This window comes from Cyprinodon tularosa, unplaced genomic scaffold, assembly GCF_016077235.1.
Source record: "Cyprinodon tularosa strain WSP-4 unplaced genomic scaffold, ASM1607723v1 ctg107, whole genome shotgun sequence".
Lineage (NCBI taxonomy): Eukaryota > Metazoa > Chordata > Actinopteri > Cyprinodontiformes > Cyprinodontidae > Cyprinodon > Cyprinodon tularosa.
In genome coordinates, this window is record NW_024037860.1 from 1,713,784 (window position 1) to 1,730,298 (window position 16,515).

At 39.0% G+C, this 16,515-nt stretch overlaps 1 protein-coding gene across 18 annotated transcripts in view; it reads left to right on the forward strand.

The window, feature by feature from the left end:
* The window catches only part of LOC119785934 (plectin-like), a 158,830-nt gene that overhangs the window by 124,030 nt on the left and 18,285 nt on the right, over window positions 1-16,515 (forward strand). For all 18 annotated transcript variants that reach the window (XM_038288968.1, XM_038288974.1, XM_038288982.1 and 15 more), the window contains 22 exons: window positions 784-950; window positions 3,360-3,475; window positions 3,562-3,665; window positions 6,059-6,178; window positions 7,190-7,285; window positions 7,377-7,504; window positions 8,299-8,392; window positions 8,696-8,850; window positions 8,952-9,267; window positions 9,367-9,444; window positions 9,526-9,687; window positions 9,783-9,887; window positions 9,974-10,069; window positions 10,159-10,284; window positions 10,418-10,570; window positions 10,653-10,807; window positions 10,896-11,022; window positions 11,459-11,642; window positions 13,307-13,464; window positions 13,901-14,079; window positions 15,318-15,456; window positions 16,125-16,481. In XM_038288968.1, the coding sequence (XP_038144896.1) occupies window positions 784-950; window positions 3,360-3,475; window positions 3,562-3,665; window positions 6,059-6,178; window positions 7,190-7,285; window positions 7,377-7,504; window positions 8,299-8,392; window positions 8,696-8,850; window positions 8,952-9,267; window positions 9,367-9,444; window positions 9,526-9,687; window positions 9,783-9,887; window positions 9,974-10,069; window positions 10,159-10,284; window positions 10,418-10,570; window positions 10,653-10,807; window positions 10,896-11,022; window positions 11,459-11,642; window positions 13,307-13,464; window positions 13,901-14,079; window positions 15,318-15,456; window positions 16,125-16,481 (3,315 nt within the window). The remainder of the gene's footprint in view (window positions 1-783; window positions 951-3,359; window positions 3,476-3,561; window positions 3,666-6,058; window positions 6,179-7,189; window positions 7,286-7,376; window positions 7,505-8,298; window positions 8,393-8,695; window positions 8,851-8,951; window positions 9,268-9,366; window positions 9,445-9,525; window positions 9,688-9,782; window positions 9,888-9,973; window positions 10,070-10,158; window positions 10,285-10,417; window positions 10,571-10,652; window positions 10,808-10,895; window positions 11,023-11,458; window positions 11,643-13,306; window positions 13,465-13,900; window positions 14,080-15,317; window positions 15,457-16,124; window positions 16,482-16,515) is intronic.

The following is a 16,515-nucleotide window of genomic DNA, read 5'->3' on the forward strand; positions in this document are numbered from 1 at the left end:
TCTGAGGTAAATGGATTAAAACTGAGCTGGGATCAAATAATAATGGAATTATTAAATCCACTCAGCTTATTATTCAAGTCATTAGATACAGAAGAAAAGATGGCAACTTTATTCAGCTGCTTATGCCAAATGTTTATACACAAGCAGTTTAATTTAGGCCACCTTATATGAAGTGTTTGTTTGTAATAATTAATATCTATGAAAGTTTTCCCAAGTTATCCCCCTTTTTAAAAATTCTGGAAGATTTGAAGAGTGGAGTTTGTGACTCACTGCCAGCTGTGAGTCATCTTTTCTTTACCCAAAGTTTCCAAATATGAATTTATCTGGATTCCAGAGACAACGTCACCTTTTAAACTTTCTTTCACATGGCTAAGTATACATCCTGCTCAGTTCTGGAAACAAATAGTTTTTATCTTGAAAAAAGCCTTGAAATAATTTCACTTATCCATAGTAAATCTCATTTTAAAAGATGTGGATAAAATACTATCAGTGTGAAAACATTTATTATGTGTTTCATACACATTGAATGACGCTGATTAAAATTTAAAGCTATATTTTGTTTTTTTTTTAAGTTAAATTATGCAGCCGTATCAAAAAAAGATGAATTTATTTCAGGCTTTTTAGTATTTCATTTATCTCTGGTGTTCGATCATTCCATTTAGTTGGATCATTTGGTTTCCACTAATTACTCTCTTTTTCTCCAAATTTCTTTACACATATTTTCCAAACTTCTCCACCATATTTAGGATTAAAATGATTCTTTTTTTATGTCTGTGGTGTTAGATCTCAGACATTCAGGTCAATGGCCAGTCAGAGGACATGACAGCCAAGGAGAAGCTGCTGCTCTGGTCCCAGAGGATGACAGAAGGCTACCAGGGAATCCGCTGTGACAACTTCTCCACCAGCTGGAGGGACGGCAAACTCTTCAACGCCGTCATACACAGGCACTAGTAAGTCTGCTGAATGATCTTAAGAAAAGAAATCTGGTGCAAGTACAGACAGGACATTTTAAAAGCGACTGCACCAACGTGCTCCCTTTGGTTTTTACCAAATACATGTGCCCTATGGCAATAGAAAACTGAAAAATTGACAGGCTTTTACTGTCACATTTTACTTTAATTTAATACTGAATGCAGTTCAGCAGGGGTGAGTCCTTGGAAGGCTGTCAGATTTCAGATTATCCTTCCTGCTGCCAGTTAAAACATGCCATCTGATTCAATCTCAAGATGGTGGCTACTCCTTAAAAGTTTCTATGTAGCCTATTACTGGGACTTGGTTGTTTTATGATAGTGAGGTCAATGCACCTAAAAAGGCAGATAATAGCAGCCGTATGCATCTTTATCAGGAAATATGTTTTGTACTCATGCTGAAATACAAAAAGCAAGGTGAAAAATATGTGCTGATGTTACTCTACTTGACTCTGTGCATTCTCCTGCTGCCTTATTGAAATATGGGTTTGAGTTTCAAGCCTTTAGGGCTCAGATAATAGCAGAGGATCCTGGTAGTGAGTAATTCTGTGTTGCCTTTGGTTTGTCTGGTTAAGAACAGTGAATTTAGAAGGGATTAAATTGCTGAAAGCCTGGTTTTACTTTAAGTCCCCAGTTTTTTGCCTTAAATAAGTTGAATCACGAATAGATGTTATGTATTTTTTGTCAGACCTGCTGCCGATAGATTTGTGCATAAACATTCTGAGAGATGAATGCATATCATTTTCTCATGAGGATTTTACTGTGAAGAAAACCAGTGGCTGGTTTTAAACCGAAATCTCTGTGCAAACAAGAAAAAAGTAGGATATCATAAGATAAATGAAATCTGCCAAGCTATTATGATTTGAATAGAAAATATACCTGCAGGGGCAGGTTTTGCTGGAGAGTTAAGCAGCCTGCACTTTTTTTTCTGTTATAGAGACTCTGTGTTTCATCTCTGCTACGTTTCATTAAGACCAGGGTGTGGTGTGGGTGTAACTGTGGGACACAATGAAACCTGTACCGCTGATTTGTTCTGCGGCAGACGTCTGTATGGCTGCTGCAGTACTGACGTTTCTCTTGAGTTAATGTCCATGGTTTGATCTTGAATCAAAGTTTTCATAGCTGAAGTGTAACTAAGAGCAGGGACTGAGGACGGACCAATGGGAGGCTACTTTTTCTGACCAATGCTGCAGAAAATTAAGGACATTCAGAAGACAATGGACTCTTGGGACTCTACGGGTTGGATTTTCAAGCGATGATAGAACCTGTAATAATTGTTTTTTTATTGAAGACATGCAACTGCATGTAGAACAGCTTCCCTACAGACCTTGTAACTCTGACTGAGGACCGGCTGCAGATTTTAAAATGCTCACTTTGAAAAAGAGGTCTAAACAGAGGAAGGGGAGCTCAGGCTTTTTCCGCAGTGTGTCAAGATCTCCTACCGACACGAATGATCGGGTGTTCATGTTGTGCGAGGACATCCCATCAGAAGCGTCCTCCTGGGACTCTGGGTGCGGTTCTCATAGCTCAGTGACTCGTTCCATCAGCGAAGAAAGGAGGTCTAATGGAAGATCAACCCGGAGCATGACTGCCTCTTCTAGACCTACCCAAGAGTTTTCTTTTAGAGAAATCCATCATGTGAATCCTGCTTCTGTTTATAAACAAAGTGCTGACTATTCCACACTACGCAACAGAGAGCTGTATGATTTTAATCTGCTTTGGTTATTAATATGTTAGAACCGCATTTGCAATTAAATGTATTATCTTTAGAGGTTTAAAAAAAAGTAAGTATATATCACTGCAATTTATAGCTGTATAATGAATAGGGTGAAGTTATGCGACACGTTCAGTCATCCTTTTCCTCAATCTAGAGGCTTGAACTTTTGTCTCCTGTTAGTCAAGCTGTGGCTGGCCGCTGACTCGAAATGTGTCAGATATAAATATGTGAGCTGCTCAGTAAATTACATTCCACCTAAAGATGCTCTAACATGTGCCAGGAAGAGTCAAACAGCCAGAGGACAAAAAAGGCAGGTGCTCATGTGGGTTTCTCAGAAAAAGAGCAGATGTGCTGCCTGTTTTACAGCATTTTGCCATTGGCACAGAGTCTTCAACAACTCTGCTGCCTGTACTGTACATTTTTAAGTGTATTTAAAGGAGACCAACGAATACCGTGCATTGGTTCTAACATTGCTATATTATGTGACAAAAACCTAAAATCCAATGTTTAGCATCTGCAACATTAACTAGATGCATAATATAGTGTCATTTTCTACAAAATTAACAAATATAATAAATTCAAAGTGGTATTGTGACTCAGTGGCTTTAGGATACCTCCTCTCTGTCTATTCGACTTTTGTTTATCACCTGCTGTTTTTTTTTTGTGTTTACCAGCCCCAGGCTCATTGACATGGGCAAAGTATACCGACAGACCAACCTGGAAAATCTGGAACAGGCCTTCAGTGTGGCAGAAAGAGACCTGGGAGTGACCCGCCTGCTGGACCCTGAAGGTATGGCTTGCCTACAGCAATTTTAACACAAAGAAGACCAGCTCCTGTTGAATGCCATTAAACATGATGCTATTTGAACCTTTCAGATGTTGATGTCCCACATCCTGATGAAAAATCCATCATCACTTATGTTTCATCTCTATATGACGTCATGCCTCGCGTTGATGTCCGCGATGGTGCCAGGGCTAATGTAAGCAGACCACCGAGATTAGCCAAAGCTTTGAAACATACTTTCCATGACACAAAAGTGGAAACTAATGGTCAGATTAATTCTAAAATGAAGACATTTTGTGTCTAACGTTTCCATATCCAACTGAATGTTTTACATTTTGTTTTGTTACAAACTTATCTACTCCAGGTTTTGTTAGAACAATGGGTAGTACATAAAAAAAAGGGTCTTAATGTTCTCTACTGACCTTTATTTTGAAAGTGATCTTAACAGGAAATGGGTTAGAGAGAGGACATGCAGCAAGGGTCCAGAGGTTGGGGCTCAAACCCAGGACCAATGGTGTGCTACATTTACACCAACACCAACAAAACCTTAAGATTTTTGGTGTTTTTCTTTCGGTACTAAGCAGTTTTTACCAACTCTGAGTCTCCCTGTCCGTTTTGGAGAAAAACATTCCCCCAGCTTGTTGCTGCTACTACAAGCCTAAAGTTAGGGGTAATGTGTTCCATGGATCATACAGTTTTCCACCTCACAACGTGTTTTGCATGTAGGCTAGAACCTTCAGTTTTGGTCTCTTATGACCCAAGCACTACCCTTTTTTTCCTGACTATATAGCGTACCTTAAAATAAGCCGTCCCCACAAATGTTTTATTTTTTTTAAACACAAATCAAACAAACATTTTGCCCAAAAAAAAAAAAAAAAGAACGCCATCATAGTCAGCCGTCCTTCACACACGGCTATGTCGAGAGAGCACTGCTGCAGACGGGCTAGGATTAGCTCTGGCTGCGTTTACCCTCGGAGCTCCTCTTGTTGCTGCGGTCCTCTCAACTTCTACGCATTAAATCGTTAAATGGACCACACAGTGATGCTTTAAAGTAAAATGTTCTCACCTCAAGTGGTCTTTAAATGTACTTTTATTGAACAACAGCAATACAAAAGAGAACTTTTATGTTAATATTCTGAGCTCTGTGAGAGCTACATTGAAAGCTGCTGCTGCTGCAGTGCATGCTGGGAAAGCTGTCAATCTCAAGGACAGTCGAGTCTGCTCTGATGCATGCTGGGTAAAGAGGGACGGGCAAGAACAACATCCGGGGACTTTGTCCATTTTTGGTTTGCTGTTCTTGTGAATTGGAACAGTATTAGGGCTGAAGACGTTAACGAGCACATGAGAACACACAAGTACACTTATTGAGAAATGGCTTAAGCCTCTGATATCTACTGAACTGTCTCCACTAAACCTGTAGGGGGCACTCTATATATACTTTAGCCCCTAGAGTAGAATGAAGAAGCATGCTAGCTACCGTTACCTTGTTGCTCGCTGCAGTAAGAGCTCCACTGAAAGATGGTGCTTCATCAGCTCTTTATTTCAGCTCTGCAGGAGTTGAGCCCTGTCTCTTTTTTGGTTCGGCAGCTTTAATGAGGCAAATAAATGTCAAATTGTGTGAATTCAGAACATTTGTGCTCCTTAGTGTCTGCTGCTAGGATGTTCTTGTGCTCAATAAAAATTAGCCCCTTATTCTTTTATTTCCAATTTTAACTTCCCCCTCTAGCGTTTAGGAAAAATCCACAAAAAAGCCACACCTTCTTATAAACTGCATGGTTCAAAGCACAGGGGGAAAAAAATTCTGGCTTATTGTCTGGAAAATACTTTCAATTTTTTAATGGTCCAACAAAATGAGTTTTTTTTTTTTTTTTTTTTTTCATGAAAAAAATTTATTCTCCCATTTGAATTTTTTAAACCCACAGTGTCTCTAGGACTGACATAAAATTTTTGGTTGTTTCTCTGATTAACACCTCTTATGGTCGTAAGTTAAGATTTTCATTTTTTATATTCAGGTAATAGGTTGATGCCTGCCTCAATCTATATTTAGAGTTTGGGATATTATTTTAAACTTTGTTCCTGACAGTTTTTGTGGTTTCATATTGCTGTTTCCTCACTGATGTTGTCTAGGAAACCGTTAAGACCTTTACAGAGCGTCATTTAAGTAATACTCTGAAAGTTAACTACAACGTTCATGTATATTTGCTTAATAATAATCAATAGTTTGGAATCATGCCTTTTATTTTGACATGACATCATATTTTTTTGTAAATCATAAGTTTTGAGGACCTTTAAATGTTGCAGCTTATGCTCTGGTCATCCATGATATGACTTAAACATACATGCAGGATGTGTTTTTTGCCAGAAAAGTTGGTTGAGGTGTAGAAATAATTTTAGTTTCTGCTAGAAATCTGCAGCCTTGAGTCTCTTCCAATTGTTTACCCCTTCACCAGCCTCCTCCTCTAAACACAAGACATAGATTGTTGCCACTAAATGGAATTCAGGGTGGTGTGTTAGCGAACCAAACAAGCCGAATAAGAGCCCTCCTGTTGTTCTCAAACTCTCATGCTCCTTACTGCTGTTCGGCTGCAGGACTTGGAGCTGCGCTGGCAGGAGTACTATGAGCTGGTGACCCTTCTGCTCCAGTGGATCCGCCACCATATCACCATCTTCGAGGAGAGGAAGTTCCCCAGCAGCTATGAAGAGATCGAGGTGAGCCTAAACCTAAAGGTTCTGCTTTTAAGACAGTCTTGAACTGGTTAAGACCCTGTTCAGTTTTTGAGAATGGTCTGAAAAATGTTTTCACTGCCGTCCGCTGTTGGATAAAAGAACATATATTAATGTCTATTGGCTGTGTACAGATAAAGACAGCTTTATTCACAGGTTTCATTCTATAGCAGTTTGGGCAGAACCCTTGTTGAGTAAATACTGCTGTTTTAACTGATCCTGAAAAGATCTATCGCCCTGCCACTCCCTGTCTGCACCACCAAACAAAAGCACCATTTAATGTTAGGAATGTATTTGTTTGCATTATTAAAGCAGTGGATTTTTTTTAGTAGTGTTATGTGTGTGGCACTCTTGGCCTGCCATCAAAGGTTGTGAATTGATGTTATAGGTTTGATTGCATTTACACCAGTCATGAGAACATGTCCTTTCAGGGAAGAGCTCCATGTGATGTCTGATTTACTAAAGGAATTTAGGCCTTTTTAGGCGAATGGTGCATTAATTTAGCAACATTACTGTCAACCCAACTCTTACTGCTTAACAAACAGTGTATTATTTGTTGAGCAAGAATAAGAAAAGTTAATTAATTTTCTGGCAAGTCCGAAAGTTGAACAAAGTATTTAATTTTAAAAAGAAATGCATCAAATTAAACATTAAAAATATGGTGGAATTTCTTAAAAGTAACTTTGCACCACATTTTATAAGTATTTTATGGTCTGCATTGGTAGGATCTTTGATAAAGTAGTGAAAGCACTAGAAAAGCCTAGAGATTTTCTCCATTCTTTTTCTCCCTGCTTCATAAACTAAGTCTAAACTTTTAAGCATATTTGAATCAAATCTAAAATGTCCCTCAGAAAAAAGACCAACTGTCAAAAGAGGAGAAATAAATCTAAGTGGCAAACTGTACACCAAAATTTCCCCCTTTTTGGGATAATAAAGGCATTTTCTGTTCTATTCTATTCTATTGTCTAACATCGACTTCCTTGTGTTTATATTCAGCTTCTTTGGCGTCGGTTCTTAAAGTTCAAGGAGACAGAGCTGCCACCAAAAGAGTCTGAAAAGAGCCGCTCTAAACAAATCTACCAGTCATTTGAGGCAAGTCCATTATCCTTTTTTCCACACCGCTGTGTTCCAAACAAAAATCTCACATGAACACCCAGGGTTACATATCTGTACTTTTCCACAGAGTGCGGTTCATGCTGGCCAGGTTAAGGTACCCCCCGGCTACCATCCCATCGATGTGGAGAAGGAGTGGGGCCGACTTCACGTGTCCATACTTGAGAGAGAACGACTCCTAAGGATTGAGTTTGAGAGGTGACCATTACATTGTTGGATGTAAATTTCATGTCTTTACCAGAGAGAGAAATAAAAAATAAGGGCAGCAGAGAAGTCAGTGTTTAAGTTGACCAGATGATGGGGGCTGATAATTTTAGCGTAGAACAGAAAAAAGGCAAAAATGGTAGAAAGAAAAAGCTGTGCCAGAAGTCGGAATAAAAAATAAAAAAATAAAAATTATTTTCTCTCCTTTAATATTAGTGATCCACATTTCTTTTAATTATGTTTTCAAGTCAAAATTTTTTTTTATATTTTTTCATATTATTAAAATGTCCTTATCTAAATGATCACCACATTGAAAAAAAAATGTTTTGCTTCGAAATTAATTGAAAATAAAAACAATGTGGATATTAGCCTGTCTGATCAGGGGAGCTGTTAGGTGCAGTAGAGAGACATAGTAGGCCTGAATTGATGAGAGTAGATCTTCATTACTGTGATTGGATGTGAAACTCTGGTTAGAGTTAAAGATTTAGATTTAGAAGTTAGATTTTTAAGTTAAGTCTTTCTAAATTAACTTGTTTCCTAAATATTATTGTGTAAATTGAACATTGTCTGCTGGTATCAAATATCTTAATAAAATACCTGCTTGTCTCCAGTTACTGTTAGGTTGTTGCAACTTATTAAGAAATAGATTTATTTCAGTCTGATCAAACAGTTGAGCTAAAGGTAGCTGATAAGCATGAATAGTTGGCTTCAATGTGACCTCATGATTTCCCAGCCTGATGATTAAGGCTGTGTTGAACTGCTCTTACATGTATTGCATTGCTATCCAGATTGGAGAGGCTGCAGAGGATTTTCAGTAAAGTCCAGATGGAGTCCGGGATGTGTGACGATCACCTCAATCATCTGGATAGCCTGCTGCAGAAGGTTTGTGTGTGTGCTTTGTTTTGCCTTTCCAACTAAGATCTTAACCCTTGGGGGGAAAAAAAAGCATTGCTTGACCACATGACAGTCAGATCATGCTTTAGCCATTTCCCCGTTTGCAAAACATTTCAAATATCTGATTCATTGCTTAGAAACTACAAAGTAGGAGACAACAGAATATGGACAATGTTTATAGAAACAAGGTTGTATCCCTCACTGCAGCAAACTTTTGTTTGTGTAAAACAACTATTTTAATTGGTTTGAAGAGCTGGAACCTCATATTTTTGATGGCTGTCTTCCTCTCAGGACATCGCTCTGCTGAATGCAGGGAAACCAGCTCAGCACACAGCAGAGGTGGACCGTGAGCTGGACAAGGCAGAAAACACGATCCGCCTGCTTTTTAATGATGTTCAGATGCTCAAGGATGGGCGCCACCCGCAGGCAGAACAGATGTATCGCAGGTAAGTTCTACCGCTTCCATAAAAAAAAAAAAAAAAAACTGTAAGTGAAGCCAGATAGGCCACAGTTCACTAACAGCTAAAAAATCTTTTCATATCCTCAGAGTTTACCGTCTTCATGAGCGTCTGGTGAACTTGCGCAGCGATTACAACCTTCGTCTGAAGGCTTCCACTGTCCAGGCCCCCATAACACAGACGCAGCAACAGACCAGTATGAAGGTGCGGCCAGAGATAGATGATGTTACGCTGCGTTATGTCCAAGACCTTCTGGCCTGGGTGGAAGAGAACCAGCGGCGCATTGATAAAGCCGAGTGGGGATCAGATCTGCCTTCTGTGGAGTCCCAGCTGGGCAGCCACAGGGGTCTGCATCAGACTGTGGAGGACTTCAAATCCAAGATTGAACGTGCCAAATCTGACGAGGTCTGATTCTGAACCTGCAGATAATAATATTCCCACTGTACAGCATGCATTCATATCTCCAGCCTCTCATTTAAAACGGTAACATTTTCTCCACTACAGAGCCAGTTATCACCTATCAGCAAGGGGACGTACCGAGAATACCTGGGTAAACTGGACCTGCAGTATGGCAAACTGCTGGTAAATAACTTATTTTAAACATTCCCTATAATACATTTGGATTTATTTCTAAATGTATTCAAAATCAACATTATGTTTCAGAACTCCTCTAAATCCCGACTGAGGAACTTGGAGTTGCTGCACGGCTTTGTTACCGCGGCGACCAAAGAGCTGATGTGGCTGAACGACAAAGAAGAGGAGGAGGTCAACTATGACTGGAGTGACAGGAACACCAACATGACAGTGAAGAAAGAAAATTACTCTGTAGGTTCATAACTTCTTTCAGCCTCATGGATTTACAGACAGAAACCTTTACCAACTCATTCATTCATCTTACTCTGTCCTTTTGTACTTTCTAGGGCCTCATGCGAGAGTTGGAGCTAAGAGAGAAGAAGGTTAATGACATCCAGGCTATGGGAGACAAACTTGTCAGAGATGGACATCCTGGGAAGAAAACCGTTGAGGTGCTTACAAAGGATACAACCTAAATAAAGCATTTGTAGAAAGAACTGTGTTCCATACCAACCAGGTGTCTTCTTGGTCTCTCCAGGCCTTCACAGCTGCTCTGCAGACTCAGTGGAGCTGGATCCTGCAGTTGTGCTGCTGCATAGAAGCTCACCTTAAAGAAAACACAGCTTATTACCAGGTGGGAACTACATTTGTTAAGGTTTACTTTCTTATATCTAGAAGCTACGCTTCATAACTCTGACCAATTTGCGTCTTCTTCTGTTGTAGTTCTTTGCTGATGTAAAAGAAGCTCAGGAGAAGATGAAGAAGATGCAAGATAGCATGAAAAAGAAATACAATTGCGACCGCTCTACCACTGCCACACGCCTGGAGGATCTCCTGCAGGATGCTGTGGTGGGTTTGATGTTAATATTTAATCACCATTATGCATATTTGATATTTGTTCGAGAACTTTGAGAGAAAATATACCCACAGCCAAACAATATGGGAGATATTGGCTTGATTATCATTTTTTCCCTCTAAATAGGAGGAAAAGGAACATCTAAATGAAATGAATACTTTGCTCACTGGACTGAACAAGAGGTCTAAGTCTATCGTCCAGCTAAAACCTCGCAATCCCACCACACCCATCAAAGGCAAGCTGCCCATCCAGGCTGTCTGCGACTTCAAGCAACAAGAGGTGAGATAATTGAATTAAAATAAGAGCTTTGGATTCATCAGTATTACTGAGATAGCTCCTAAATATGCATCACATGCTTCAGATCACAGTCCATAAAGGAGAGGAGTGTGCTCTACTCAACAACTCCCAGCCCTTCAAGTGGAAGGTCTTAAATCGCTCTGGAAATGAAGCAGTGGTTCCCTCAGTCTGCTTCCTTGTTCCTCCAGTCAACAAGGAGGCAGTGGACAGTGTATCAAGGTAAAAATAACAAAAAAACAGAGTTAAAAAGTTTAATTTCTGCCCTTCATACATTTAACCTTATTTTTTGATGTCTTCCCTGCTTTAGTCTGAATTCAAATCTTCAGCAGATGTCCTCCATGTGGCAAATACTTCACATTAACATGAAGAGTCTGCTGTCATGGCAGTACCTGACCAGAGATTTTACACAGATCCGCTCCTGGAACACCAGCATGGTTGGTTTTAACCTTTTAAAGATTTACAGATAAACAAAAACAACGTCTTCCAGCCTAATTTAGATGTTAGATTAGTATTTGATTTCCCACTATTTTGTTATGTATGTTTATAGCAAGAGATGATCGAATTAAGCGCAGAATATTTTACAGACTTATGGGTTTTGGGTTCGGCTCTGATTCTGGCACTGTAATTAGGAATGCTAATATCATATCTTCTTAATATCAGTTATTTAGCAGTACATTATATCAGACTTTATTTTTTTAAACTGTGTAAAACACTGGGAGAGCTAATTTCCCATTAACCTGAACAAGCATTTGCAGCATAAAATTAATTCAGAGCTATACATTTTTCTGAGGTTTCATGCCACTCCCTGATGGCATGTCACCCAGGGCATTGAACCATGCCGTCAATATAATTCTTCTCTTCTGTCTGCAGTTAAAGACCATGAAACCAGAGGAGTACCGGCTGGTCATGAGAAACCTGGAGGGCCACTATCAAGACTTCTTGCGCGACAGCCAGGACTCTCAGCTCTTCAGCCCTGCTGACCGTATGCAGGTGGAGGAGGACTACAACAAAGTTAGCCAGCATTTTGACAACCTGCTTCGCTCCATGGAGAAAGGTAAAACTAGGTCTAAACACAAAATGGGTTTTGTTTAAAAAGATGACATCATGGAACCAGATAATGAACAGAAGGTGTAAACACCTCTACAATAAAATTGTCAATTATCCTTCCAGGAGAATTTCAGGTTGTTAAACTCAAAGGTGAGTGGCTTTAAGACAGTGGAAGCTACCTCACAGCGGGCTGATTTCAATGCTTTCCAGCTTTGGATGAATGATCAAACACAAACTTTAGTGTGTAGATTAGTGTCGTGTTTGATAGCATGTTGTTTTGGCTCCCAAGCTGCTTTAACATCGGCTCCACAACAGCTGCATTTCATAGCTGTATTGAGTTAAAATCCTGAAGGAAAAAGTATTCATACCTTTTATTTATTTTAGTATTTTGTTACATCGTTAGTAAAAATGTTTATGATATTTTTTATTGACAAAAACATCCAAAAGTGCATTGCATGTGTATTTAACCCACTGATCTCTATTTATTCACTGGATTGTTGGTTGGCCCAAAAAAACTGAAGTCACCTGCCGCCATCTTGGTACTCCCTACTCTCACGGAGTCACGTCATAAAAATGCCTGTAATGTAATGTCATTACCATAATCTAATCAATGCGTGTATATTACATGTACATCATCAATTTAGCACTTTTGGCACATCTCTATTGTTATACTCAATTAACAAACTAATTTTGCTGTGATGGATTTGTATAATATATTATATTACATAGTTTATAGACATCATGAACTTCATACTGACTATGCAATGTGATACACCTATTTTTAACCATAAATCACAGTAATCTACTGATGCTATGAAACTGCAAGTATGTGTCCAAGTGATGAATTTATCTTTTTTTTTTTTAAGATTTAAGCACACCTGAAAATGAGAACATCATTGTTGTTCAATGCTATAGCGCACATATTGTTTACATTCCAACCGGTCTAACTAGGCAGTACCAATATAGTGGATGATGACTTCACAGCACCATGTACTACCAAAGGCCTATCAGCAATCCAGTGAATAAATAGAGAGCAGTGATTTCCCCCCTTTTGTTCTGATACATTGAAGTAAATCCAGTGTGACCATTAAAGCTAAACAGTATGCAAAAGTCTCTTTGAAGGAAAACCCGAAACACAGCACACCCACCGTAAAATATGGTGGCGGCAGCATCATGCTTTGGGATTGTTTTCTTTAACAAGTTGGCAATGTGGAGTCAAACACATAACAGGAGAAGAAAACTTGTTCAAGGTTGCAAAAGATTGAAATTCTGTATTTTTCCTCTTAGCTGAAGATTTAATTAAAACTACGCAGAACTACAACCGTCTGATTTATATATCTAAGAAAAGAAAACCATTCACATGTTTAATTCTACCTCTTAAGATAATATTTTGCTTCGTTTTTATTAATAACAAATTGTCCAAATGAAATACATTGAGGTGTCTTGCAAAAAAAAAAGAAGGGTATGAATATCTCACTTTTCTAGGACACTATATGTACTGTTTTTGATACATGCAACGTAGGGTGTGATATTGAAAAGTGTGTTTCTGAAACATAACACACAGAAAACTGCATGAATTATTTGTTTATTTGTTAAATGTAGAAGAATGAAAGGATGGTTTGCCAAGAAAAGAAGAATCTGTTTAAAAATTATCATACATTTTCGATGCAGGTCAACAGGATGAGACTCTGTGCAAGAACTACATTTCTGAGATCAAGGATCTCCGCCTGCGTATAGAGGACTGTGAGTCACAGACTGTGGCTCGCATCCGCAAACCGCTGGATAAAGACCCTCTGAAGGACTGCAGCCAGAAACGAAAAGACCAGCAGGTAAAACTACATGGAAAAATTTCAAGTTGCAGATATTCCAATAAAATAGGGAGGAATAACAGCTGATGAATCAATAATGGGTGCAGGAAAATGTCAAATGGCAGAGATAAGGTTTACCTTTGCAGACCCATACGAGCTAAAATCCTGCAAAGGTGTAACATAAAGGGAGGAGGGAAACGAGGATTAGGAATGATTCGGTTTGGTTTTAATGAAATCCATTTGGGGTTTCCAGTTATGGGGCCTCTAGCTACCTTTCCACCGCAGATGTACCTGCCCCTCCTCACACATAATTATTCATAACCAAGCTGTGCTTCTGGTTAACGCTAAGCACCAAATCTCAGAACTGATTGATTTAACCTTCCCTACAGTTAATTTTGGTAAATTTGTTCCAGTTTTTTTCCCTTATATGTTTCACATTGTTTCCTTTGGTCCACAGAAAGTCCAAGGAGAACTTGAGGGACTTAAGAAGGACCTGGATAAGGTGTCTGTGAAAACACAGCAGGTGTTGGCTTCTCCTCAGCAGCCTGCCTCCGCGCCAGTGCTGCGCTCAGAACTGGATGTTACTGTGCAGAAGATGGACCATGTCCACATGCTCTCTTCTGTTTACCTAGAGAAGTATGTTTGTTTACTTCATAAGCTTTACTTATGAAAAGCTGATCCAAAGTGCACATTTTATGAACTTGAATGTAGTTTATATGTAGTGTAGCCTGTGAAAAACGTAAATGTTTTGAACAGGTCCTTTTCAGGAAGTAGTTCATTTATAACTAGGGATGGGGATCGAAACCCGGTTCCATCAAGGACCCGGTTCCACTTTTTTCAAAACCCAAAAATCAATAACGTTTGGGCTTATCGATACCACTATCGAGTCTGGTCGTTTTTTTTTTTTTCTCCCGGAGGTCCTGTAACATAATTGTGTGTCCCTCAAGTCGCGTCACAGCATTTAAATCTAATCAATCCGATCACTGCAGCATGTCCACCAATGTTTTGGAATGAAATTGTAAGCAAACAGATATTAAAAGTAAAACAAGTGAAGTCTGGCACTTAACTTTGCTCGCGACTCGAGAATGGCTGAACGGAAAAGACTCCTCCTCCCCGCCGCACCACAGTCGGGCCCGTCTACATCATCCACTCAGAGTACCACTGGTCAGCGCGCACACAGACTTTGTAGCTTGACCGGTCAGTTAAAAAATAGTAATTGTGAAATCCGTGTTGTAACCGGCAGCATAGAAGCTAGTTAGCTTGAAAAGTAAATAAAGTTTCAGACGTGCTGCGTGATGATGTGTTCAGATTGGCTCAGTAAAACGACAATTAGGTTATCATGATGCGTTCAAGTGTAACGTAAAGAAAACGGGAAATTTTGTTTTTGGCGAGAAACATGAGTAATACAGTTGTATATTGCTCTATATATAATTAAACTACTGATGCCAACATTTATTAAAAGTTACATTTAATTTAAAATACAATTATTTATTTGTTAAATATTTTCCTAATCACTAAAAACATGATGAAAAGTGACAGTAGACTATACATTAACCAACAATTGTGAAAATATATTCTAGTTAGTTTTATGTCATTTCGAAGTGGCCTATTACATTAGCCATGTTTATTGAAGGCTAGAAACGTTTTGGTTATGCTCACTTGTTAAGCAATAAAAGCAATACCAGTTCTGTTAAAAACATTTTGTTGCATCGTCTTTCCACCAAATAACAGAAAAGTATCGATAGTGGTATCGATAAAGACTCGGATCGATAAGGAGTATCGATAAAGGTATCGATATCAATAAATATTAACGCATCCCTATTTATAACGGCATTTATAATGTCTTCTGTTCTTTAAATTTTGCATTTTTTCAGGCTGAAGACTATAGACATGGTCATCCGTAACACTCAGGGAGCTGAGGGGGTCCTGAAACAGTATGAGGACTGTTTGCGTGAGGTCCATGCTGTACCCAGTGACATCAAGGAAGTAGAGACTCAAAGATCAAAGCTTAAGGTAAGGGGATGCTTTTTTTTTAATAAAAAAAATGAATACAAGGTTTTTATATGGTCCTGGACAGTGTGAAAAGTAGTGAGATATTACTTTCTAAATTAAAAAAAATCAGTAGATAAGAGAAAATCTATGAAAAATAATTGAGTTTCTTTTTTTATTTCTTTTTTAACCTAAAATCTTAACGGAAGTTGGATTTCAAATTAGTAAAAGATTGTTGCATTTGATTGTTATTGACTTGAACATCGGAAATGAAGCTTTTGTTTAAGTCACTGATTATTTTGCTTGTTGACGACAGAAGAACCAACGGAACAAACTGTTTGAAAAGTCCAAATTGTGCTGCCATTTTACAGTCATTTGGCTTTTTAACTCTCATATTTGCAGTTCATGGCAGTAAAACAACCTGTCCTCAACTTTGTAACAGGTGTAAACCTTTAGCCTCCTAAAAGCCATTGTGGTATTAAATGATTTGTGCTCAAGCTTTGTACAATTTACAGTAGCAGACACCGCCCAAACAATCTAAGAATCACAGTTTAAAAGACAATTGAACCTAAAAAAAAAAAAAGTATAATATATTTGAAAAAGTCAGAAACTTTGTAAGAGGAGATTATGTGATCTAAAGTACAATTTTGATTATGAATTGTGAAGTTTTAATTGCATGGATTGATTTTCAGAAAATGCGAGCTGAGGCTGAGAGTGAGCAGCCGGTGTTCGACTCGTTGGAGGAGGAGCTGAAGAAAGCCTCCACCGTCAGTGACAAGATGTGCCGTGTGCACACTGAGCGAGATATTGAGCTGGACCACTATCGCCAGCTGACCACCAGTCTCGAGGACCGCTGGAAAGCCGTGTTCACCCAGATTGACCTTCGCCAGAGAGAGCTGGAGCAGCTCGGCCGACAGCTCGGCTACTACCGTGAGAGCTACGACTGGCTCATCCGCTGGATAGCCGATGCCAAGCAAAGGCAGGAGAAAATCCAAGCTATGCCCATCACAGACAGTAAAACTCTGAAAGATCACCTGTCACAGGAGAAGGTAACTTGAAAAGTTTTGTACAGCAACAACCTTA